The sequence below is a fragment of the Glycine soja genome, chromosome 6 (genome assembly GCF_004193775.1).
Source record: "Glycine soja cultivar W05 chromosome 6, ASM419377v2, whole genome shotgun sequence".
NCBI classification, from domain to species: Eukaryota; Viridiplantae; Streptophyta; class Magnoliopsida; order Fabales; family Fabaceae; genus Glycine; species Glycine soja.
Genome location: NC_041007.1, coordinates 10,531,145 through 10,556,740, shown reverse-complemented (window position 1 = coordinate 10,556,740; position 25,596 = coordinate 10,531,145). Strand labels below are relative to the sequence as shown.

The window sequence follows — 25,596 nt, the reverse complement described above, 5'->3', positions numbered from 1 at the left end:
ACCACGAAACGCCGTGTCTATTTCCTATTGGAGAGCGCACACACAGCTTTGTAACCTAATTTACAGCCACTGTGATAACCAAGCACACGAAACCCGCGCCGCACAGGGACACCACCGACATAAGGCCAAACAAACAAGGGCATTTCCGTCAAAACAAACCGTTTCTCATTATCCCCACCCCCACCCCCAGAGTGAGGCCCTCTCCTCCATTTCTCATTATTCATTAACGCCGATGAAAAAAAAAAAAAATCAAAAATACACTCTTCACAACTTCACATACACACTCCAAGACAAAGAGAAATAAAGAGAGAGAGTCCTTCGATTTCGTTGCGTTTTTCTTATACTGTTCAACTTAAGAACATTTACGCGCTGTTCCACATTTAACCCTAACCGATCAGAGTGTATACTTCTTGGACCTTCCCGTTATTTCGCTCACATTCGATCTCCGCGATCCGGTGCGTGGAGTTTCTCTCTCACTCTATTAGGGTTCAGGCGTTTTGTTCTCTCTCTCTCTCTCTCTCTCATTCGATTCCTTCCAAATTAGGGTTTCTGTTCCCGATTCAGCGCACTTCTCCCGATTCGAATTCGCAGGATAGGGTTTTGTTGTTCCGCGTCTCGCTTCCGCGATGCCGCGCAGTTCGAAGCACAAATCGAGCAAGCACAGTTCGCGCGACGCGAGGGAGCACTCCGACTCGGAGCGAGATTCCGGCGCCAAGGATCGGAGGAGCAAGGAGGAGAGTGGCGGCGGCGCGAAGAAGGATTCGAGTTCCGCGGAGAAGCGGAGGCTGGATTCGAAGGACGCGCACGGGAACGGGGAGTATTCCGACGAGTACGCGTCGTCGTCGAAGCGGCGCAAAGACGGAGGAGGCGGCGGGGGAGACCGGTGGAATGGTGGCGAGGAGGGATCGAAGAAGTCGAAGACGGCGGGGGATTCGAAGAGCAGGAGGAGGGACGGGAGCGTGGGAGTGTACGGCGAGGGCGAGGAGGTGAAGAAGAGTAGCGGGAAAGGGGATGGGAAGCATAGGGATTCGGCATCGGGGCGAGGCAGGGAGGGTGCGGCGGAGAAGGAGAAGGAGAAAGAGAGGAAATTCAAAGAAGGTGGTAGGAGTGAGGAATCGGTTGATGAGCAAGAGCAACGTGTTTCCAAGCAGGTCTTTGAAATTAATGGTAAGTTAACTTGACCTAATTGATTGATGTTGTTGTATTTATAGTGTCATGACTTGTTTTGAACTGAACTGAGGCACGTTTTGCGTGTTTGTCTGTTAAGAAGGATTGGCATGGTAATGGGATTGATACTTGGCTTTCAGTTTTGTGTGTGTTTTGTTTGGATCAAAACAAAAAAGGACAAGCCTTTTAAGTGTTGAGGCACTTCCTTTTAGTTTAGCAACAATGGGGGCAAGCCATTTGATAATTTCTGGTTTTGTCTCTGAGTTGAGTTGCCTCTCTCTGGAGAGAGTTTGCAAGCAGTTCTGGAATTGGGTGACCAATTTGACTAGCGGCTGATGACTGTTAATGTAAATGTCAAATACACATCTTCTCAAATCCGTTGCTCCCACTTCTTAGAACAAGCATACCCTTTAACTGATGAATATCTAGTCTCTCCTTGTTCCTTCCATTCTGTTAGTTCTCACTGTTTATTCAATGTCAGTGTTCGTGCATTAGTCATTCCAACGGTTTCTTGCCTTGTGTCATTCTCATTCTTTTGGAAATGTGTGCCTTCGGCCTAATGGTATCAGGCTCTTAGGTTTCTGTCTGTACAAATGTTAAATTCACCTTATGTGTTGGCCTAAACTGATTCAAATGGATGTTAAGAATATATAGTTAAAAAGACATGGTTGAGACTTTTAAATCTTTCCATTAAGAATAATACTTTTCTAGGTTGGGTAGATAAGTTGATTATTAATTATAATTAGATTAAACAATGTGACTGTAATCCAAGATACATGTCAAAATAATACCTCATCCTGAATGACTAGTTCAAATTATATACCAAACCTTTTTCTCAATTACAGCAGAGAGTACTTTTATGAGAGATACATTTTTCTATGAAGGATTATGATATTTGTTGCTTCCTCAAAATTTATATAAATTATAAATGCTCTTTGTGCCTATTTCTCTCATAACACACTCCTCTGTTAGTGAATAAAAGAATAGAACTCTATATCTTTTGCCATATTTATATTCAACTCTTTGCTTGGACTTGTCACTCATATTTGCAAAGCTTACATTAATGGCATGGGTTATTTTCTACTTTATATGGGCTCTCAGTTAAGAGCAATTAAGAATCATTGAATGGGAAATTTAAAGGTGGTCTGCTTCAACGGGGATAGATTTATTGGTTTTGGGTAAATTTTAAGGTAATTAAAATAAAGTTTTTTATATCGTAGATCAAATGTGGTTATTTCCAAATATCAAATTTTGTTGCTTGGTGGTTGGCATTACATTACTTAGGCCTGAGTACTAGCCATTGAATAAATTAATATGATTGCATATCGAATTTTTTGTGTTGGAATCATTTTGTAAGAAAATTAGTGGCAACAATGACATTTACAAGAGGATGCTACACAAGGTTCTTTAATCTCATTTCTTGTGAGAACTACAAATATTCTTTATTGATCTTTAAGTATATTAGAAAAGTTAATTTTACCTGGCAACTATGGAGTGACTATTTCTCCTATATGTTGGGAATTTTGTTATTTGAATTGAACATGGGTAATAATTCTTTCTTGTGTGTTTAAATATCCCTTGTGTACATGCATGTTTGAATCTATTCATATTTTGCTGACTTTTTTCATTTGCATCTTGTAAGAGTTAATCATGCATACTTAACTTGTACTGGGGGTGGGGGACACCTTTTGGCAGTGGGCATTTATGTGTTTTTTGGTGTATTTGGTTGAAGCTGAATGCTCTATTCAAGAACAGTGCGTTATCCTTAGATCTGTAATGGGATAAGATTGTTATGATTTCTATATGGCTCTATATTCTGGTTTTATTGTAGGCAATTTTCTGTCAGACATGCAGAGAAACTGCACAGATTTGTTTCACAAATGAAGTCATTTACTTTTTCTGTATTCTTTCCCAGTGTTTCTGATCAAGAGTGCTCCTGTCCTCCCTGATTTCTTCCAATCACATTTACCTTCTATCAATGTGGCATAAATTAGACTAGTAATGCTTATTTTGAAAAATAAAATAAAATCTTAGGAAGTAGGTGTTGCAGATCAAGAAAAAAAAATACTTCAAGAATACATACACGATACCAATTTTTACTCTGGATATAATGCTTTTATAGATTCTCTTTACAATATTTTTATTGTGAAATATTGTGGATTTTTCAGTTTCATTTGATAGCTTCTCTTTACAATATTTTATGTTGGTGATCTATAACATGACTTGAAATGTCAAAAGCTCACCACTTCCATGAATGATGTTTGTGATGTGTGATGTTTGGTCCTTATTTTTTTAATATTCTTTCTTGTAACACCTTCCATATGAAGCACATAATTTATTCTGGACTTTTGTATACATTCATATGATTTGCTCAGGTTTGTTCAGAAGACATTTGTTGATTTTGATCTATGCGGCTATGTTTTTTTGCAGAATCAAAGAAAATTGATGAGTTGCGAAGCCCTGAACCTGATAATCAGCTTGAGAGGCGAATGAGAAAGAAGAGGGACGACTATAGTGATGGTGACAAGCATCAAGATAATGTTGAAGATGGTTATGATAGACATTTGTCTTCTAGGGATGACATTGCCAAGGATGGAAAAAAGAAGGATGATAGGCGAAAAGAGGAGAAATATAGAGACAAATATAGAGAAGAAATAGGCAGGGAGAACAAACATCGACATGACAAGCAACGTGATGAGCGCCCTGCTAAAGATCATACTACCATTAGGTCTGATGATAAACATGCTAGGGAAGAAAAGAACAGCCTAGAGTCACGGCAAAAGAGAACCAAGCTTCCAGAGAGTGACAAGGACCATAATCGCGATGCGGATCGTGATTTGGAATCTGTTCGGGATCGAGAACGCCACAGTGAACGCGATCGTGATTATGATATTGACAGGGATCATGATTATGACAGAGATCGAGATTGGGACTGGGATCGAGATCATGATCGTGATCGAGACAGGGATCGTGACCGTCGCCGTGATCGTGATGGGTCACATGTGGATGATAGAAGTGGTAGAGGCAAAGAGAGTGGAACAAAGAAAAGGACTTTGGATGATCGCGATGATTATAGTGACTCTAAATCTAGAGCTGTTAAGAGCTACTATCTTGATTCTGATAAGAGGAGTTTGAGCACCAGCAGAGCTGAATCTGATGTTGACAGAGGAAGATCTCAACCTCAACAAGCTCATGCAGATTCATCTGGAACTAGCAATAAACACAGATCTTCTCCTGCCTCAAATACACACATTGGCAAAGATGACTATAGGTACTGTTTAATTTTGTTAAAAGTTTGGTTGAACCATTGTGAGTTCATTTTTTAGTTGACTTTTTATGTGGTATGCCCTTCCCCACTTCATAATTTTCAGGTGGGTGTTAGGGAAGCAGTTTTGTTCATTTTTGGTTTCATTAGTTTTTCAGGTTATTGCTGCTTTTGATGTAATAGTGCTATACTATGATTGCTGATAAAACAATTGTCATGTGTAATTTGGTCCAAGGAAGTTCCAATGATTAACATACTCTATTCATTTATTATTACTAGCATTGTCTGTATAAAGAATACCTTTAAGGCTTTTTATATCATTGATAACGGTTTTCCACTTCTGTATAAAAATGAGAGTTTTTTAAGGTCAATGTAGAAACTTCCCCTTTGCCAATACGGGAAGTAATTAAACAGTTTGTTGATTTATTAAAATTACAACTTAAAAAATTTTGCGTGCTTGGTTTAAATTTGATTGTTATGTCTAACTTATACTTTTACTTGCAGAAGCTTGTAAGTATGGGAATATTATACCATGACTAATAGTAACCGGTTCCATTTTCCCCATGTTTCAGAAATGCAAAAGCTGAAGATTCAAAGTACAGAGACCCTTCAGTAGAACAGAGAACCAAAGGCTCAAGGGAGGGTTACTCTGGGACATCAGATAGAGGTTCTAAATACAAATTAATGGAAAAACCCATTAAAATAGATGAATTTCCTGCTGGAGACTTGTCAACTGAAAGATCTTCCAGTGCCAAGGCTTCTCCTGGGGCCCTGATGGAAAGATCTCCATCATCAACAAGCATTGATCGCAGGTATGTGAATAGAAGTAGTGTTAAGCGGAATCTTGAAATTGACGAAAGTGGAAGGAGGAACAGTACTAATGTAAGAGATTTCTCTGCTTCTGATGATAGACTTGGCAGGGAGTCTACTCTAGAGAAACCGCTCTTGGATGAGCCCTCTCAAGCAGATTCATCTTTATATGGTAGGACTAATCAGAGCAATGCACCATTGATTTCACCTCCTCCTGGTTTCAGGGCTACCTTAGATAGACCTTATATGGGTTCTTTAGAGGATGATGTTAGAGATAACTCTAATTCACGATACAGAAGAAGTAGTGAACCTGGATTTGGAAGAGGACATGGTGGCAATTCCTGGAGGGCAGTTCCAAACTGGAATTCACCAGTACCAAATGGGTATGTTCCCTTCCCACCTGGGCCAGCTCATGGAGGTTTTCAAACAATGGTGCCACAGTTTACATCTCAACCTCTCTTTGGTGTTAGGCCTCCTATGGAAGTTAACCATGCTGGCATTCCTTATCATATTGCTGATGCTGACAGATTTCCAGGTCATTTGCGCCCACCACTTGGGTGGCCAAATTTGATGGATGGTACAGGAGCTGCTCATTTGCATGGATGGGATAACAATAATGGTGTCTTCAGAGATGATCCTCACATGTATGGTGGTTCTGATTGGGACAGGAACAGGCATTCGACTAATAGTCATGGATGGGAATCTGGTTCAGAGACTTGGAAAGAGCAGAGTTGTGATTCAAAGAAGGAATTGCCTTCCCCTGCCTACAAAGATGAATCAGTTCCTGCCCTGGTTGATAATGGTCTGAGTGATCAGACAAGTCAAATGTCTCAGGATGAACATAACCGGGATGAACTTGCTGAGAAATCTCCTGAAAGAAAGTTGTCCAGTCTCACTTCTCCAGCAGAAGTACCATTGAACTCTTCATCCTCAACTGTTCTTGAAAAGGTGCCTGATACTTCGATGCCAAGTGACAATACTTCCCTCTTCAGCCGTTTCTACCTTTCCAAACTTGACATTTCGGTGGACTTAGTACTGCCAGAGTTGTATGACCAGTGTATGTGTGCTTTGAATATGGACAAGAATGCTTCAGTTGATGCAGTTGCCAGTACAGAACTATTATTGAAGGTATCCTAGAAAACTTTTTTGCTTCCAAAACTTACAACGCTTAAACTATAATTGACTTTCGTTTAGGCCTTTTCTTTTTTGATGCCTACCATAACTTAAAAGTGATTCAGGGCAACTTCTAACTAATATCCTTTTATTGAAGCTCTAGAAAAGTGATTTTAGTTTAAATGAACTGGTGTAATTGAAACCGTATTCATTATTACTCTATTAGTTAAATGCAACAAATGATCCCTGACATTATTAGTTTTTCCTGTCCTGTGATTTGACAGAATGGATCAAGAACACGACAGAAATATGCTGCCACCTTATCAAGGCGTTCACCTTTTCCAGAAATTGATAATTCTATCTTCCAGGTAAATCTACCTGATCAGTTACATAAATGGCTACAGAAATTATCTGTAGGTGAATAATGTCTGTCTTTAGAATTTTAGCAATATTCTTCTCTAACCTTCAAGTGTGGTAATAATTTATTGGTAATGAGAATTTGCATTACCTAGAATTTTATTTTCCTACTTTTGTCCTTTTTGTCAAGTTCTATCAATTCTTAAATACTGAATTCTGGAGCCCTGATGAGTGAAATTTTCTCCAATTTGCAGAGAGCCATAGATCTTTACAAGAAGCACAGGGTGAACCTGCCTAACAAGAGGGAGGTAGATGATACTGTGGTATTCCACCAGATGCAAGTGGATGAGTCATTTCCTGTTCCTAATTTGGAGAATGGCCATGTTTCTGTCTCAGCATGCAATGGGATAAAAGATGTGCCAATGCCTACATTAGAATCAGACAAAGTGGAAACTACATCTCCTGCAAAGGAGCAATTGGAAGGGATCAATCAAACCTACATCCAAATGGAGCAAGATCATGACAAAACTGGCATGTCTAGCCCATCTTCTAGTCGTGTGAACCAAGAAGAAACTGTAGCAGGTTTGCAAGAGAAAGAGCCCAAAATCACTTATGATAAGGTGAATTCAGGGGATGCAGAAGAGGATTACTCCTTGGCAGCTAAAAATGAAGCTCAGTTGGCCCATACTTTGCACCAAGAGGGTGAAAACATAGATAGCGAAGCCAAAACTACTGGTTTTGCCCATTGTGCAGATGAAAAGCTGGGTTTTGGTGACACAAAGGTTAATCCTAATCCCTTAATTGTTGAGGATGGGTCTCCCAAAGCTTGTGATGCTTTGATGCCTGGTTCAAATGAGTCTGAGTCGCTAATTTTAAGCCGGATACATCATTCTCCTGAAAGTACACATTGAGACAATTTCTATATCTTTCATTGCTTTTTATCCATCAGGTTTTAATTTCCTCCCTCTTTTTTGTTGCTTTCATTTTGAGCGAGAATAAAAGGAAATGGCATTCATATTCCCTAGAATAGCGTCTTTCTGATCCCCCATGCATGAGTTTCCTCGCATTTCGTTACTTCTATTTTAGCATTTCTGCTCGTGCATGCCGTGGCAGTAAGTATCTCATCTAAGTTGCATTCCCTTCTGCATGAGTGCAATGGATCTTAGTAGTTAATACGGTTCGTTCAAGTTCATTTCAAAAAAAGCTTTTCCAAAAAAAATGACAGTGGTACTACTGTTCATGAGTTTTCTGGTTCTGTTCCACGTTTTTGCATTTACAGCCCGTTTTGTCTCCCTCAGCATCGACTTATTTAAAACCAACTTTTCTGTAATCTGTTTTTTTCACTATTTAAAACCAACTTTCCAATGCATATTGCTGAAGCTGGAGTTTAACTAAATAACATGATCTTTTATTCTCATTTTATTGGGGTTTCTTTTCATTCTATAAGTGAGTCTTAGCATGGATTTTACCAAATCAAGAATAGTGTTGAGAAGGATGTGTCAAATAATGTGTTGTTTGCATTTTCCCATATGAGAAATTTTTGCAACACATTGACACTCTTTTGGGTATTATTATTGGTAGAAATTTATTGAAATTATAACATTTGGTAGTAGATAATAAATTTCAACTAATAATAATAGTGCCTAAAAGTGTTAGGGAGTGTTGTTATATTTATATTGTACTTGGTGGTTGTTTTAAGGTGTTTTTTTTTTCGCTGAATGTTTTCATTAAGTTTAAAATGGTATTTGAAAATTACAAAAGGTTAAATAAAGATTTAATTTTAATACAATGTAAATGGGTTTTATATTGTCATAAAATTTTAGATTGTTATAGATATTAATTTGTTGATTTTTATAATAATTTTAAAGTCATATATATAAGTAACTTAATAATGATTTTTTTACTTAATAATAAAAATCTTTACAAAATGTGAATGAGATTGGAGAAATGATACGTATTTTATTATTGTCTAGTTGTTTTAGTTATAAAATAATTAATGGATACAGGTCTTAATTTTTGGTAATTTAGTATAATTTTTAGAATAGTCTTCAAAACGTATTATGAGATTTTTAGCATGACATGAAAAGATTGAATAATTTCAGTAAATTATTGTGATACATTCAAGGTAAAAAGAAATTAACTTGAGTACTATGCAAATTGTGTGAACCGACATCATGACGGGATAATTTATAATTTTTATTTAAAATGAGTTGTCACTAACATTTTAAATTAAGAAAAAATATTAAAGATTTCTTAAAAAATCTTTAAAACTAGAAACGAGTTTGGGAGTCTATTACATGTATTAACACTTTACCAGTAAAAAATGGTAATTCTAACTAATTGAGTAATATCGTTAATTTTATATTTACTTTAGCTTAAAAAATATATTCTTGAGTCTTATTATAAAAAAGTTTTTTTTTTTACTCTATCAAAACTTAGCACAAGAATTTAAACTAGCATAGTCATCAAATCCTCACAATTCACAATGATAAAATCACTATTCAATTAACATCATAAATTGATGTTTATTATAATAAAATATTGTTTTTGAAATTTATTCTAGTCCAAGAGTTTATGATAGTAAATGATTATTCAACGAACTCTTATGATTTGAAAACATTAAAGGTAGAGTTGCTATCAATTAATATTATTAAACCATTGCATGAAGTAAAAAGAGATTATTTTTTATTTGATATTGCAAATATTTATAAACAATGTAAATTAATCAAAAGGTAGAAAATCAGAATCTCTTTTTATTTTGCAATGAACTAACGAAACATAATGGATGCATCCTAAATCCTAACCTTATGCACAGAACTACGCACACAAAAATTCAAATAAAGTAATGTATAATTTTGATTTTTTATTATTATTTCATAAATAAACAAACTAAAAACTAGAGCAGAACTCCTAAACATTGAAGTCATAGATAACCAACACGTCATGCACATGCCAGAACACAAAATGAATCAAATATTAAATAATGAATAAAAGAAAAAAAAACTTATAGCCAAAACTAATCTTCCTAATATCCTATTTGCTATTCCTAGATACACAAGCAAATAGAGTCACATTACACCCATTGACCTCATCACATTACATATAAGAAAAAAATGAATTGAAAAAAAACAAATGTTGGACACAAAATTTCTATGAATTCCTAGATACACAAGCAAATAGAGTCACATTACACCCATTGACCTCATCACATTACATATAAGAAAAAAATGAATTGAAAAAAAACAAATGTTGGACACAAAATTTCTATGGCGGAAACACAAACTTGATAAAAATAAGAAAAACACAGAGAAAGTGAGAGAATTGTATATCTTGCATTCATAAGCAATGTCATACACATTTCTATTTCTATGTATAACAAAAGAAAAAAGATAAAATAAATAAAATGATGCAAAAGACTTTCACTTGTCTAGAGCATATGAAATTTTGCCAATATGTAGCCGTGCAAAGAGAAATTCTTGCTCCGGTCGTCAGAGTCTTTTTTTTTTCTTTTTTGTTTGCTCCCATTTTTGTTTTGTGCGACTTTTATAGGCATTAGATTTTTGTTATAACCTCTTAATCCCACTCATTCACTTATTTCTTTCCACTATTCTCGATCTAATCTTCTCTTATAATTATATCTTATTTTTATATTTATTTAATATTTTAAAAAAATTAAAATATTCTTAAAAATAAAATTGATTATTCACGGTTATAAGTTATAACTTGTGTGTTCATTCTGTCAACACATATCATCACTTCACTATGTATTATTAGTGTGGTTTTTGCTTATAGCTCACAATTTGGAAAGTACAAAATTGGATTTTGTTTGTTTTCTTAATTCGCTATTTATAACTTTCTCTCTTCTTTCCTTGATTTTTTTACTCATGATATCATCGAGTGTATAAAGTTTTTTTACTTTTTTGTCACTTTCCTTATTTTCATGTTATATATATATATATATATATATATATATATATATATATATATATATATATATTATTTATAATATATTAAAAAAATAGAAGTTTTAATTTTTTTTCTACTGTAATACTATTTACATTACCTTTTTATAATAAAAAACAAATTAAAAATCTTTTTTATTCGTTTGAATTGAATTTATTTAACTTTTAAACTACATAATATTTCACACTTGTTTTTTTTTAGTTTTTTAAAAATATTAATAGAAAATAAATATTTACTCATACATTATGAGTTAAAATACTAGTTAAATTCTAACTTTGTAGATTCATGGATTGCTTAATAAGTTTTATTTTAAAAATAATGGTTGTCATTTATATAAGGTTGGCATTGAATAACCTTTGTAGGACAGTCTTACTGATAAAAATTTAACATAAAAGTATTAAGGGAAAGACCTACAAATTCTGCTTAATTATCATATAAGTATTTATGTATAAGTTCTTTCTATACTTAAAGAGAAAATTAGGTTAAATTATTTTCATGTAAACCGTAAGTTATTTATATAATTTGTTCTGAAGAACTTATTAAAATAAACTAAAAATTGCTTATGAACATATTATAAGAGTTACCTAAATACTTGTATAATTTTTTACACTATAAATAAGCTCTTCCAAATGAATTTAATTCAATGTAACTGAGTTGCTTTTATCCTAAGCTTATAGGTACACTTTAGTAAAATTTGCTAAGTATATTTTAGGGGTAAAAATAAATTAGATTAAACAAGGTTTTACTTGAATATGTTTGATCTGTTTAAATAATTGAGTGTCCAAATTTGACTTATTACCTATAATATGCTCTTTTAGGTTTGATTTAACCTATTTAAAAGTTGTTTAACTTGTTTAAGTTACTTTAAGAGCTATTTTATATTCAAATTTTTATATTGGTATGACTTATCATTACATGGACTAATAGGTTAAAAAGTCAACGAAGAAAAACTTCGTAAAATAATTATAATTTTTTTATATCAAAATCATATTACTTGAAACACATGACCAAATGCGGAAATGAATAGATTAGTTTTATAAGGTTGAGTCTAACATTTTTATACGAGGTAAGTTTATTTTTAAGGTATAATTTGACTTTTACGATATTTATTTCAAAATATATTTTATTATAAATCTTCTAAATAGATAATAATTTATTCTAAAATAATATTATATCTTTGACTTTTTATGTAAGGTTAACATCCTTAATATTTAAAAAATCAATTAAATATATGATTTTAATATATTATAACAAATTTAATATAATGAACAAAAAGTTATTATTTATATCTGCTTAAAGAACTTAACATGTTAGGCACAAGACCTTTTGAATGATCTAAAGTTTGATAATTTTTAACTAAATAGATTTTTATGAAAGTTTAAATCTAATTTCTTTCCAAAACAATCTGGCCTAATTTAGGTTTCATCTAGGTTAGGTTATAAGCGCTTGTCTTGACTCATGAGGCTTGACTTATTTTCATCGGTAGTATATCTTAAGTCTTTTACCATTTAAAAAGATTTTTTAGAGTGTATTTATTTCATGGATTAGAAGTTTATTCTCATGTTTGTTACAACTTGCAAGCTTTGAAAAATCATTTCTAAGTATTATTAATTCTTAAGATATAACTTCCATTTGTACTATGCTATCCTACACTTTTACTCCCACGAGAAGGAATGAGAAATAATATTCTCATTGGAATAAAGGAAGTTATTTTCTAAGGAGAAATCACATGTTTGGGAATATTGCAATAGGAATGTTATATTTTGGCATATCTAAAAATACATTTGATTAACTTTTAATGTTTCTAATAATACATTAAAAAAATGGAAGATACATGATGGGGTTTAAAAAATAATTTCACATTCTCATAAAAATAAAATAATGTAAACATGACAATACAACTTTTTATGGGAATAAAAGATATTTTAAAATATTTTTTATTAGCCTCCTAACAAACATGAAAATAAATATTCTCACCATCATATTTTCAGCGGTTAAAGGAATTAATCTTTGGAAGGAATTCTCAATTATTCTGTTTTTTTTTAATTACAAAATTATCACCTTTTTTCAATTTATTTCCTGTTTTTAAAGATTTGTACAGCGAATACTGAACATTTTTTTCTCTATTTTTGTACAAATTTTTAAAAAACGAAAACAGATTGAAAATAAAGTAACAGTTTTGTAATTAAAAAAATGAAAACAGTAAAACACACGTTACCTCGTGACACCCTTGCATGTCACACAAACTTTTCATATATCATTACTTCATCGATTCACGCACTCACTTGGGAGAGATTGCCATTCAGAATGTTTCACAGGTTCTCACGACTCACCACCTTACCCCTTGCTCTACATAATTTTTTAACAGATATACGCCACGTTTCACTAGTCCAATACACGCTACGAGTATTCCCATAAATGACACTTCATGAAAATCAGATTCCAAATGTACCTGCAGCCAAGATCTCACTCAGTCTCCAATTAAAATAGACATTAGTAGGCCACTGACACCCAAAATCTTTTTAATACTATGCAACATCATTGGCAATATTTGTTTCTTCTCCTGGTTAGAGTATCGATCATTAAGTACAACATAAGCTACAAAATATTGCTCATTGTCCTATTATCCCCTGCTCTTCTCCCTGGTAGTGCACAATATTTGCTTATAGATAACAACGATTTCCCCCATCAACTCTGTAGAAAGCAAACTGCTTCTACTTCCACTTCACACACACACACACCAGGGGAAGAGACTACTTGAAAAGAGGAACATTCAAAATTGTGTTTTCTCATATCAGTCCCTGGCGCTGTAAGTCAGTGTATGTCTTCTTATTATAGATGTTGCCTTCTTTGTCTTCATACTCTTCCTCAAGATCTGGGCGCCACTTGTTCACTCCTTGTCTTTGCTGTATCTTCTTCCAAAGTTCCTTTGCTTCCTGCAACAGAGAAAACCACACTTAATGATACTGTTACTGCACACACGTCACCAGTTAATAATCAAACCATGCACTCAGATATAATTTTGGACTCAATTTTTTAAGAAGTCATGCACCTCAAACTTAATAAAAAAAAATGGGTCCTGCTAAAGAATACCCTAAAGGAGTTTCGTTAGGGAATAAATAGAAAGTTTATTGGAAATTATGCCACTATGGTGGGAATTTAACTCTTGGGTCAAGGAAGCAAGAGTCTTGCACTGTAGGCCTGTGGACAACTTCACTCAGCATTTCTCTTTGGCTGCTTCTAAGGCTACTAACAGAAAGTGGAAGACTTGGTGGATAGCAGCAATAGTTTCTATTTGGTATTATAGGAACGACATGATTTTTAATGATCAACAGTTTTCTATTTCAAAGCTGGTGGATAATGCTATTTTTAGAACTTGGTCTTGGTTGAGGGGATGGGAAAAGGGCTTTGCTGTTCCGTTTCAACAATGGTCCTCATCCATGTCTTTTGCCTTCACCTAGTAAGGGAAGGGTGGCTGGATCTTGTAATGTGTCTTGCTGGGGAGGATTTTGTAGCCTTTATTCTTTAGCCTAAGCCTCTGGCTTTCTTTTGTATCCTTGTAGTAGCCCTGGTACTATTCTTATATAATATATGATATTTTTGGCCGTTCAAAAAAAAAAAAAAAAAGTTTATTGGAAATTACAGTAGTGAGTGCGCATTACTGCATTAATAACATCAAATATTGCCCTTTCTCAAAAAAAAAAAAACTTTTGATTTCTTAACCAGTGCTCTTAAGACACTGGTTAGCACTCTCTGGAAAACAGTACATAAAAGAAAATTTTAGTACCAGATGATTAAGTTATACCGTAACATTTTAATGTGTTATATTTTAATTAGTTACAGACCAATGAGAAAAAAAATGTAATGTTGATTTAAATTATTTCAATATGTAATCATGAAGAACCCAATAAAAAATAAAATAAACGCGTGTGCACTGAAATACACATGTATACTCAGAAGACAAAAGTAATCTATATTATACTAGGGAATATGCTACAGACTGATTAGCAGCAAGGGAATGAAACAAATAATACGCATACCTCAATTGATGTGATTTCGTTGAAATTCTTAGTATTTGGTATACCAAGACACCGCATCCCATGTTGATGGCGCCATTCTTTAAAATGTCGTTCGAAAGCCCGACGCCCCCAATAACTGTAGTTCCCGCATATCTCACACTTAAATTCCTGAAATACATATTATATTATTTAATGATCAAAATACTGTGAGCCATAAAGAATCCTATACAACAAGTCCCTACCCTTTTAATCAGTTAACAGATTTATCAAATGTATAACATGATTCTACAAACAGGTAGTGGCAAATGTAACAATAATTTCTTTTAAAAGCTTTTCTCTAATATTGGTTTCCAAAATTTTAATGGGAAATATATAATACCTGACCCAGACCATGTAGCTTATACAGCCAGTAAGGTATAGGCTTCCCATCCCATCCCATTGGTAATTTTAGGGGATTATATATCTGCTGCTCCTCATCTTCGCTTTCAGAGTCCTCTTGTGTCTCTTCCTGTCAAGGATCATTTAATATAACACAATTAAATTAGCTTATTTTTGGGAGCAGAGAAGGCATAAAAGTAAATGGCCAAAAAGAGAGAAAATGTAAACCAAATGGGGTATGGAAGAAAGTTTGTAACTTCTTTTTCTCTTGTTAATATGCATTTGTGTTATATTTATGGCATCAAAGAAGATGGTTTGTAAAAAAAATGTTAGTTGTAAAAAAACTCAACCTCACAAAACTGGCCAGTAAGGTGAGGATTGCCCAAGGTTTACAAGTTCTAATTAAGCTATATCTCTAGTCAACGTGAGACTAAATACACCCCCTCGAGGATGTGCAATTAAGGTGAACCCCAAAGAGGCCACAATTAAGGAGACTTTCCAACAGTTAGGTTATTGCAATGCTTTCTTCTACAAATCAATATAACTGTAATTTGTGAAACTAATATCACAGCAATGCAGCAAGAATCCCCAGGTTTTAGAGGATCATTAAATTGCTTTGACTCACCTCCTCACGTTCTGCTTCCATTTCCTCATATGTTAGGGCTTGCTTCTTTACAACATTGTCTTTTGTTCGAGCAATTGTCTGTAGAAGGGTCAGAAAAATTATACATCCAGATAGAAATTTTGATACATGCAATCATTATACATGCCCAAAATGCTGAAAAGAAGACATCAATGAAACTAAACTAAAGGAAATTAAGCAAAATGTGCTAACCTCCTCTAACAAATGACAAAGTTTTGTCATTTTGGCTTCCATCAATGCAATTTCTTTAGAATTTCCATCTTCTTGTGGAACTGCAGCAACCCCATTCTTTTCTACACCACATGCACCCTTAGCAAAATGCTTCCTGTCCAACTTTTCAAGAGGTGTGTGCTGCATATTAAAAAAAATAATAAATTGTTATTATCAGATGTAGCCTATGGGCAGCAAAGCTACTTCAAAAAAAATTCAATGAATCAGGGCCTCTCCCAACCAAATAGGATATTGCAGGTGAAAGAATTTCAATTTAATTTTGATCTACCAAGGACAATGGAAATGCCACTTATGAAATAGTTAATGAATTCACACTTTCACAGTATTCAAAATGTATGAGATAATGGACAACCTTATGAATTTCAAGTACTTTAATAAAATAGAATCAGAAAAACACATTTATAGATTATGCCAAGAGCCAGTTATATACACATTAGTTTTCCAAGGACTGTAGTAGCTGATGAGGGACCAGACTGATGGGCCAATGTAAGTTAAAACAGAATTGTCAATTTGGGCCACTTCACAGTGGACATACAATTTTGACTCTGATAAAAGAACCTTATACTCTGTAACGGGGTATAAACTACCTTTGTGAGGAAGAGCCTCTCTGCGCGTTGCTGAACAGTACCACCAGTCTTAAGCCCCAATGCAGCCAGTGCCTATCATGTCAAAAAGCAGAGAAGAAAAAGAAAATATAATCAATATATCAAGTTTATGATTAGTGATGGTGAATTTCACACTGACCGGCTACGTTGATAATGGAATATGCACCGACACACATGCACCCTCATACAATTTTACCTCCTTTAACCTTTCAGGGCCGACTTCCATCAATTCTTCAATTGTACTATAATAATCAAGATCAATGGGAGCATGCTCAGCAAGTACATGTCCATTTTCCTGATTGTCATTTTCCCATCGCTGTACCTTTCCAACAACCCAACTTTCTTCAAATTCAGTTGTTACCTGCCACAATTATATTAGATTCTCTCTCGCATAAAGAGAAAATGAAAATAAAGCACAAGGAATCCCCATGTCAATGAGGTGAAAATTAAGGGTCAGTTTGTTTTAACTTTTTCTCATGAAAAAATCACTTCTAAAAATTGTGGTTTTAAGCTTTAGAAAAACAACAGAATCAGGAAAGAAAAAAAAAAGATTTCCGATTATCTTGAATTGTGGTTGAGTAGCTTCTAGGGAGAAAAACTAAGTATAACAAACTTTCAAAATAAAAAGTACTTTTATAATTATAACCTCACAAAAAATAGCTCCTTCTTATTATAACATTCCTGAAAATTAAATCACCTTTTTGTTCATCCTTAGAACCACTTTTTGAAAGTTTATACAAACACACAATAATATTAGCTTTCAAAAATTTTATGTACACGCTTCTATGATGCAATATAAACTAATTCAACAGTATTCAGGCCAAGAAATGAATGAAAAGAGTTGAAAAATGAAGCAGGAATTACTGAATATGACTGTTAAAACTAAAAAGTTCATAATTAGCCAATGGTCAATCATGCATTTGTGCATAGAAAATCTAAAATATTGAAATCATATAATCCTTTCTAAATTTAAAGTCTATCCAAAAAAAATAAAATCTAATAATAAATATTTAAGCTTTAGTTAAAAAATATTTAACTTCAACAGAGAATGCTGTAGAAAATGGGATCACGTGAAAGAAAAAAGGTGTAAATTTCTTTATAAATAGTTAAATACAACAACAACCAAGCTTTTCTCCACTACGTGAAGTCAAACAATGCCATAATGTTTTGTTGTAAATCATGCCTATATTTTTTCTAGGTCTTCCTCTATCTCTAGCAATTAGGTTACCCTCCATCTGATCTACTATACTTAATGGGGTTTCTTCATGTCTTGTCCACGCATGCCCTAACCACCTAAGGCAAGATTTTACCATCTTTTCTACAACAGGTGCGCTACCCCAACTTTGTCTTTATAAATAGCCCACCCCCCCACACCCCCCCCCCAAAAAAAAAAATGATTACTACTTTTTTATACAGGTAAAAATATGGTAATAGAAGGCCTAAAAGTAGAATAAATTGGCACAAGACATAACAACCCAAACATATCACCGGATTTCTTTGAAACAAAAATTTCAGAAATAAAAACCAATGCAAATCACTCAGAGAAAAGATTCATTAGGTTTCTATACCAATATTTTCAGTTATGACCTATGAGATGAAAAAAAGAAAGAAAAAGCATATCCATACAGTGAGGCTCAAAATTAAGCTAAAAATGCCACAAATTGAAAAGAAAAACAGAAAAGGAAAAACATATCCGTTTAGTGAGGCTCAAAATTAACCTAAACATGCCACAAATTTAGAACAGTGGCCAAATAATATCAATCACCTTTGACAAAATTCGATCAAGATCTTGCAGGGGTTCTGTCCGCTGGAAAAAGTATAACAGATACTCCAAAAGATTCGCCAAATATTCTCGGTACTGCCTGAAGAAATTGAAAAACAAAGGTTAGATGCCTATACAAAATACAATTTTCATACAAAACTAGGGTGCACATAAATGCCAAATGATTGTCAAATTAACTTAACCGATAATACAATTAACCTGGTCATTTTCATTTTGCGGGGAATCTTATCTGTGTCTGAGAAAACATCAAGGTATGCAGAATACTCAATTGGCTCTCCAAACTTAGAATTGACATACTGATAATATAATTCATGCAAGTCTAGGTATCGACCAAGTGATTCCTGAAAGAAAATTCCACAGAATCAGTGATCAGAAAAGGCTGCAGGAGCAGAAATTGTCAGTACTGGAAATGTGACATTGTCTCTCCTCATAATAGAAAGAAAGTTAGATTTAATCTTGCATACTCAATATACTCATTGCCTCCAGAAAAAAGTTAACCTCAGGCAAGAACCTCTTCCCAGCTTTCCCAATTCATAGACAGACTATTTAATTGTTCAATCATGCACATAATAGATTAATATCCTAAGGACTTGTCAGGGCTATTCTTAACATATTAAGAATCCAGAAATTTGTTCATTGTCCCAAATGCTAAGCCAAGTTAAATTTCACTAAAAGCAAACAGCATTCTCTGTATTTTTCTGTTCACCAGACTCCAGAGCATTGCTGATTTCACAAAAAGGTGGGTGGGTAAGGGGGTGGGGCGGGGGGAGAGAAAGAGAGAGAGAGAGAGAAACCTCTCCACTAAACTCAATTTGAGGTTCCTCATTGAGAAGTGTTTCATAATCGTCATTGGCGTCAACAACACGAGCAACTGGGTGCTTCCTATGATACTCTCGTATCTGTAATACCACAAAACAACCAATCCGTTACAAATACATCAGTAACAAAATATCAAATAACTGCAAGAACCCAGCTTCACCATATCAAGTTGTTTATTTTCTTCCAAAACTTAATTACATTAAATCCCCTAATTTTCCAAATACAGATTTAAACACAACAATTTTGATGCTTCACCACTTTAAGTTTTTTATTTATTTATTTTAAGCAAAAGAAAACTCCATTTCTTCTAAAAATTGAGAAATACAAAAAGAAAAAGAAATGAGCGACCTCTTTAAGTCTATCATAAAAGGCGCTAAAAACGTTAATTCCAGTGGCGGTTTGGCCTCCGAGTGCAGCAATCTCGTCCTTCCTTGCATTGTCGTTATCTTCATATACCCCAATCTGAAACGCAGAATAGCAAATTAGGTCACAATGTGAAAATGGGGAGGAAAAAAGAAGAAGAAGAAAAACCAAATACTAAAAAGCAAAACGCACAAGCTTTTCAGTGGTGGAAGTAATGGTGTCGATCATGTTTCGCACACGGTGACTCTGATACAAGCGCTCTTTGTTGGAGGCAGGGTCATTCTGGAGCTCCTTCACTATCAGCCGCTCCAACCGCTCCACTTCCTCGTGTGCCGCCCGCGTCACCTCCAGCACCGTCGACGACATTCTCTTTCTCTCTCTAAGGCCTCTCTCTCTCCTCACACAAATCGCTACTACTAATACATAACCCAACCCAGCCAATCATGGGCCTAACGTCGGCCTTATGAACTTCAGCCCAATGGGCTCTGCGGTCAACTAGTGGGCTACAGATTAAACAATTAGATTGGCCCAAAACAATTTATGATTGTTTCGGCTGAATAAATCACACTCTAAGGCTGTGTTGGCAGATCCAATAAAATATAAATGGTCTTGTTTTGTTAAATAATGTCCTCAATACATTAGTTAAAAAATTAAGAAAAAAAATATTTATTGTAAAAATCATAAAAAAAAATTATAAATAATATAATTTTACACATTCTAACAAAAAAATAGGATAAATAGTTACTTTTATCGTTGAATATGTAATTCGCTGACAAATACATCCTTAAAGGATGAAATACAAAAATTTAGTTTCCGAAAATGTAAAAAGTGCAATTTCCGTCCATCATCGTTAATAAAAATAACATACATGATAAAGAGGGACGAATTGTCAGTGAAATGATTGCCAATATGCTAATATCTAATTGTCAACATAGAGATATATTTGTCTTATAATATTTGTTGACTTTTTGTTTTTCCACTCTTTGGAAATATAAATGGACAAATAATCACAATGTGTAATTCGCTAACATAATAAGTATATTGGTAACCAAAATTTAAAACAACTCATTCCTCTGATAAATTTGTCTATGTCACGTGGGCTATTAATGATCACAGATGAAAGTTAACAATCAAATATATTTATCACATTTACTTTTTACACTTTTATAAAAAAAAATTATATTTTCATTTTTTCAAGACGCATTTATTGATGAATTATATATTTAGGGACAAAAATAAACATTTAGCCTTTGTTGTTCGGTTGGTTTGTGGTGTGCTCTCCTAATAACTCCACAAAATCTTTAGTGAAACATGGTCCCTTCTCTGTGCAACACTCAAGCTCACAATCATTGCTCTCACCCTTTTAAGACTGGAAATATTTAACTCGGTATTGTATTAACTATTAACTAGTGTTTTAAAATTCTTCATTTTGATATTCTTTTTGGTAGGTCTTTTATTATGAGTCGTCTTTTATTATGAGTCAATGTATTAATTTTTTATGTTTTATTTAATCTAAAATATACAATTACAACTACAATCAAACAAATTAATTACTAAAATGTGTTAAATAAAAAAATGTTATAAGAAAAAGAGAAGTGAGCGAGAATAAGTGCAATAAAATTATTATATGAAAATAATAAAAGCCTATCATTTGAAATAGTAAAAAATAATGTATTAACTTTATCGATTCATGAGTATTGTGAGAACTTAAAATATGTGAGTTTTAAAATACAAGTCTAATATTTATAGATTATAAATAACAACTCTTAATCAGTACAAATGTCACATACATCTTCGCACTTGAAAACTTTGTCTTCAATTAAGAAGTTATTTTCCATTATTTTAACATTCTTATAAATAGGAAAAGATATGTAATTTGTAGTTGGTTTTTCAACATTACGCACATTCCGTGTACACCAAACTACGTTGCATTCATGGCAACCTGAATTAATGAAAAATATATGTTCTTACCCAGTTTCTTTTTATATACTTTTCGAGTATATTAGATTTACTTTCCTTATAACTCCTCCATAACTTTTGCTTATAATTTGTTTAAAGCATACTATTATTCGTTGTTCGAGCATTTTAATGATCATTTATAAATGCTTTTTGTACAAAAACGGATGCTTGCAAATCAGAAGAAGTTATATTTAATGGTAAGAATTCGATATTTCTTAAGAACATTAAACACTTTGATTAAAACTTATATAATTGTTAAAATTAAATTCTGAAGTAACTTTTTTTTCAAATTGAAAACTTATTTAGTTGCTAGTTCAACCAAAGAATCCTGAGAAAGTAGTATTTAAAAATCTTATTTATTGATTAATTAATTTTTGAACCTTCAACAAAAAAATGCTGATCAACAACCTTAAACATGATTGAAGAGTAAAAGAGCAAACCGAACAGACAGTAGTTGCACAGTATAATCAGTGGCACATGCAAATTTTCAAAAATAGATAGCTTGAACTGACATGTCCCTTTAAGACTATCCAACAACCTCACTTTCTGTGACCGGTTGCAATCATGGTATATATCGCCCACCACCCTGTGAACCTAGACAAAAAAAGTCACGTTAGTCAATGCCACTTTCCTTTTTCCTTTTTTTTTATTTTTCATATATCGTATCAATATCAACCATATTCTTGATCTTGCCTATCATGCGCTGTGTAACCCAAGGGGAGAGGCAGAAAGAAAAGAATAGTGCAGAACTTGACTACTTATCATGCCTTGTGTAACCGTAACCTTTGGCTTTGCCAAATGCCAATGAACCTTCACGGAAAAGTGGAAAAGTGGAAAAGTGAGCTTTATCTTTCCCCTATTTTTATTTTCCTTTTGAGTCAAGGTTGGTAAAAGTGCGTCTGCTTATTGCTTATAGTTATTATAGCCTTATATAACTTCAGTGATACTGCGAGGCCGTATCTTTTCGAGCACCTTTTTTAGGAACATTTTCTTCCACTTTTCAGCACTATTATTATTATTATTATCAAACCTACTACTAGAGAATTTGAAAAATAAAACAAAATCATTTTTAACTTCTTCATTAGTTAAATATTATGTTTTTTTTTTATTTTAACATTTTAATTCTCTTTCTAAAAAACTCGTTAACTGGGTTTCATATGAAAATTGTTTATAGAGAGAGAAAAAAATAGAACTAAAACTGACTTTGACTGATCAACAAACTACAAGCAACGTGAAACACACGCACCTTAGTGCTAATGGGAATTTTCAAAAGGTATACGACAAGACAGTTAAAGTTGTTTTATTTGTTTATCGATTACCAGATGACCAGTGGCATGTAGGCAATTGGGTTGGTGAAATAGTTACTCTTGAATTATTAGGACATTATACTTTTTTATGGTATAATTTTTTTTTTGAATAGCATTATATATAAATTTATATATGTTTTATTTATTTGAATTTACATGTTTATATATTATTTTTAAGGGAGATTTTGGGTACTTTGTTTCGTAATATACCATTATCCATCCAAAGTCCTTACATATATACAAACACACATTTCTTGGTCAACTCACTTTTCTATCAATTTTTATGATTTTTTTTTCTCCTACCCATGTACTTTTTTATGCGTCATGTGAATTTTCCACTGTTTAAATGTTTTTTACGTATAAAAAATTATGCACGGTTGAACAAAGGGTAGATTTGTAATTTATTTATTTTTTAATTATGAATATATTTTTTGACGTAGAATTATAAAATATTAATTAGTCTGCTTTGAATAAATTGGGATTAATGGATTTGTATAATTTTGGTATTTTGTGAAGGATATTGCATGTGACGATTAAAGATTTTGCAAGGTATACAATTTTTTCCCGTGTGATCATATAGATCATTCGTGTGAATTTGTTATGATTGTGTAAGCAAATGAAACGTGGGTAATTGAACTTTTTTATTATTTAGTTTGTTTGTATTGATCGATTGGTTTTCTTTACATGGTCGTTGAGTATTTAACATATAAAACGAATTTGCTGGTTAATTTTTTTACTGGAATCGTGTTTAAGAAAAGATCTTGATGGTATGTCGTTTTAAATTTTTTATTTCGTTTGTTGAATTATATTATGCAAAAGTTAGTCGAAGAATTGCGCAAAAGTTAATTAAAATAATCGTAATTTTTGAAAAAAATAAAAATAAAAATTCACATTAATGCTTTACACATAAAATACATCTAGTGAAAAAATATATAATTAATATTGGTGAAAAAAATTATTATTTTCTATTTAAAATGTTCTACATATAACCTTTTTTTCCAACAAATTACAACCTTGTGAAGCTGTTGCTAGTTCTAAGGTTCTTAACGTGTTCAATAATATCCTTTATTTATTTGGTAGGAAGAAAAAAAAGGGAAAAGAAATTATACTGATGTGACCTAGAATTTATGAGTCACAATCTCATAAATATTAAAGAATTTAACTTATTTTATCTTAATTTTATTAGGTTAGATAATCTTGAATTACATTCCTTTAATCAAATTATAATAAAATTTGTTTATCATCCGTTAAAGTTCTTCTTATTTGAGAGGTAAAATCTAAGAAAGGTAAGATTCAAGGACCTTAAGGCTCGTACATAAGATTTGTAAATAAATATATGTATATAAATGATTGACTTTTCAAGGTAATAAATATTATTTTATTAATTTTCTTATATAAACTCATTACTACATCATCCTAACTTGAATATCAAAGTATTTTTATAAATAGTCCACATGTTAACATGCAAAGGATGAACAATGAACACGGGAAATTACCGCCAGCCATTTATGTGCAAGGTACAAAAATAAATGAAATTTTAAAATTTGAATTGAAAACTAAATGAAAGGAAAAAAAATAATTTAAAATCAATATTTTTCTTTTTCTTTTCTTTCATTTCATGCCATGCCAATAGTAAATGGGTAAATATACAATTGAGTACTAATAAAAAAAAAGTTACCAATATGATACCATCTGCTCTGTTTTGAGCCATGACCAAGCAATACTTACAATACACGAGACAGAGCGGAGTGTTACTATTCACATTATGAATATTCTGTTGTCTATTTGTGAAATTTTTAAATGTATTCTGAAAGTTTGATAGTTACAACCCACTGAGCCAAAGGCAGTCAATGTTGACACTTAGCACTTTCAAGAAATTAAAAAAAAAATGATGAATATAGTGTCGTTCGAATCTGATTTTCTTCCAGTAAATCAATGTTTTCCGCGTATTGGAAAGATCTGTGTATAGCCATCTGCTTTTTGTTTGTCACGCTGCATCATAGTAGTAATAGATCTGATCTCCAACTATTTTAAGTTGCTGGTTTTTACTTTTCTTAGAAAAAATTGTTCAAATAATAGGATGCAGAAAGAATCTCGTTTATAAGACTAAGATAAATAATAACTAAATATATTTACTTCATATGTGTTTACTTCGTGTAATATACCCTTTTGTTTATGAGTTCTTTTTTTTAAAAAAAAATAGCCGTGTTATTTTTTTTAATATTGGTATTTAATGTTACATGGAGTAGTTGTTATTAACTAACTTCAAAGCTCCTGTAAAAAAAAAAAAAACTAAATGCAAAGCAAACAGTTAGTTAGTTGAGCGAAACAAGACAATGTTAAATGAGTGACCATTTTTTTTTTATCATTTTTATAAAAAAAATATGAACTATTTCAAAATAATTTATTAGAATATAAATTATTTATCATAAATCTAACATTAACATTGTGTCAAAATGATCCAAAATATCACAACTACTCTGTAAATCTAATTATCATTAATTAATAATAACAATATATCATAATATAAATTATTTATGATAAATATAAAATATATTTTATATGATAAAAATACATATTCATTACAAATTTTAATTATAATATAATTTATATTTATAAAATTATTTATTTATTATAAATTTTAATTATATAAAATAAAAATTTATTTTATGTAATATTATTTTATGAAATATCAAAAGTTTTTTTTGGCTTACAACAAAGTATTCTTGAAGTAAGAAGTTATGAGACCAATTTTAAAAAATAAAATATTACTTTTATTCTTATTTATAACATCTAACTTGTTAAATTTGATTT

General features: G+C 32.5%; 2 protein-coding genes across 3 annotated transcripts; one reads left to right on the top strand and one right to left on the bottom strand.

Annotated features, from left to right (window-relative positions):
* LOC114415541 lies at positions 1–7,734 on the top strand. 2 transcript variants are annotated; one of them, XM_028380294.1, is made up of 6 exons: positions 1–1,167; positions 3,598–4,438; positions 5,005–5,244; positions 5,344–6,370; positions 6,640–6,723; positions 6,967–7,734. In XM_028380294.1, exons 1-6 carry the CDS (start codon positions 627–629, stop codon positions 7,621–7,623), a joined length of 3,390 nt encoding a protein of 1,129 aa, XP_028236095.1. In that variant the 5' UTR covers positions 1–626; the 3' UTR covers positions 7,624–7,734. The 2 variants fall into 2 exon arrangements, with proteins under 2 accessions (XP_028236095.1, XP_028236094.1); XM_028380293.1 differs by having other exon boundaries at positions 5,005–6,370.
* Positions 7,735–13,084: 5,350 nt separating this feature from the next.
* Positions 13,085–19,915, bottom strand: LOC114415540 (splicing factor SF3a60 homolog). Its single transcript, XM_028380292.1, has 12 exons — positions 19,709–19,915; positions 19,502–19,615; positions 19,129–19,233; positions 18,533–18,675; positions 18,317–18,413; positions 16,748–16,912; positions 16,534–16,605; positions 15,908–16,066; positions 15,698–15,775; positions 15,074–15,202; positions 14,716–14,862; positions 13,085–13,611 (listed from the first exon to the last, which is right to left on the bottom strand). The coding sequence occupies exons 1-12, from the start codon at positions 19,880–19,882 to the stop codon at positions 13,465–13,467; spliced, it is 1,530 nt and encodes a 509-aa protein (XP_028236093.1). The 5' UTR covers positions 19,883–19,915; the 3' UTR covers positions 13,085–13,464.
* Positions 19,916–25,596: the final 5,681 nt, after the last annotated feature.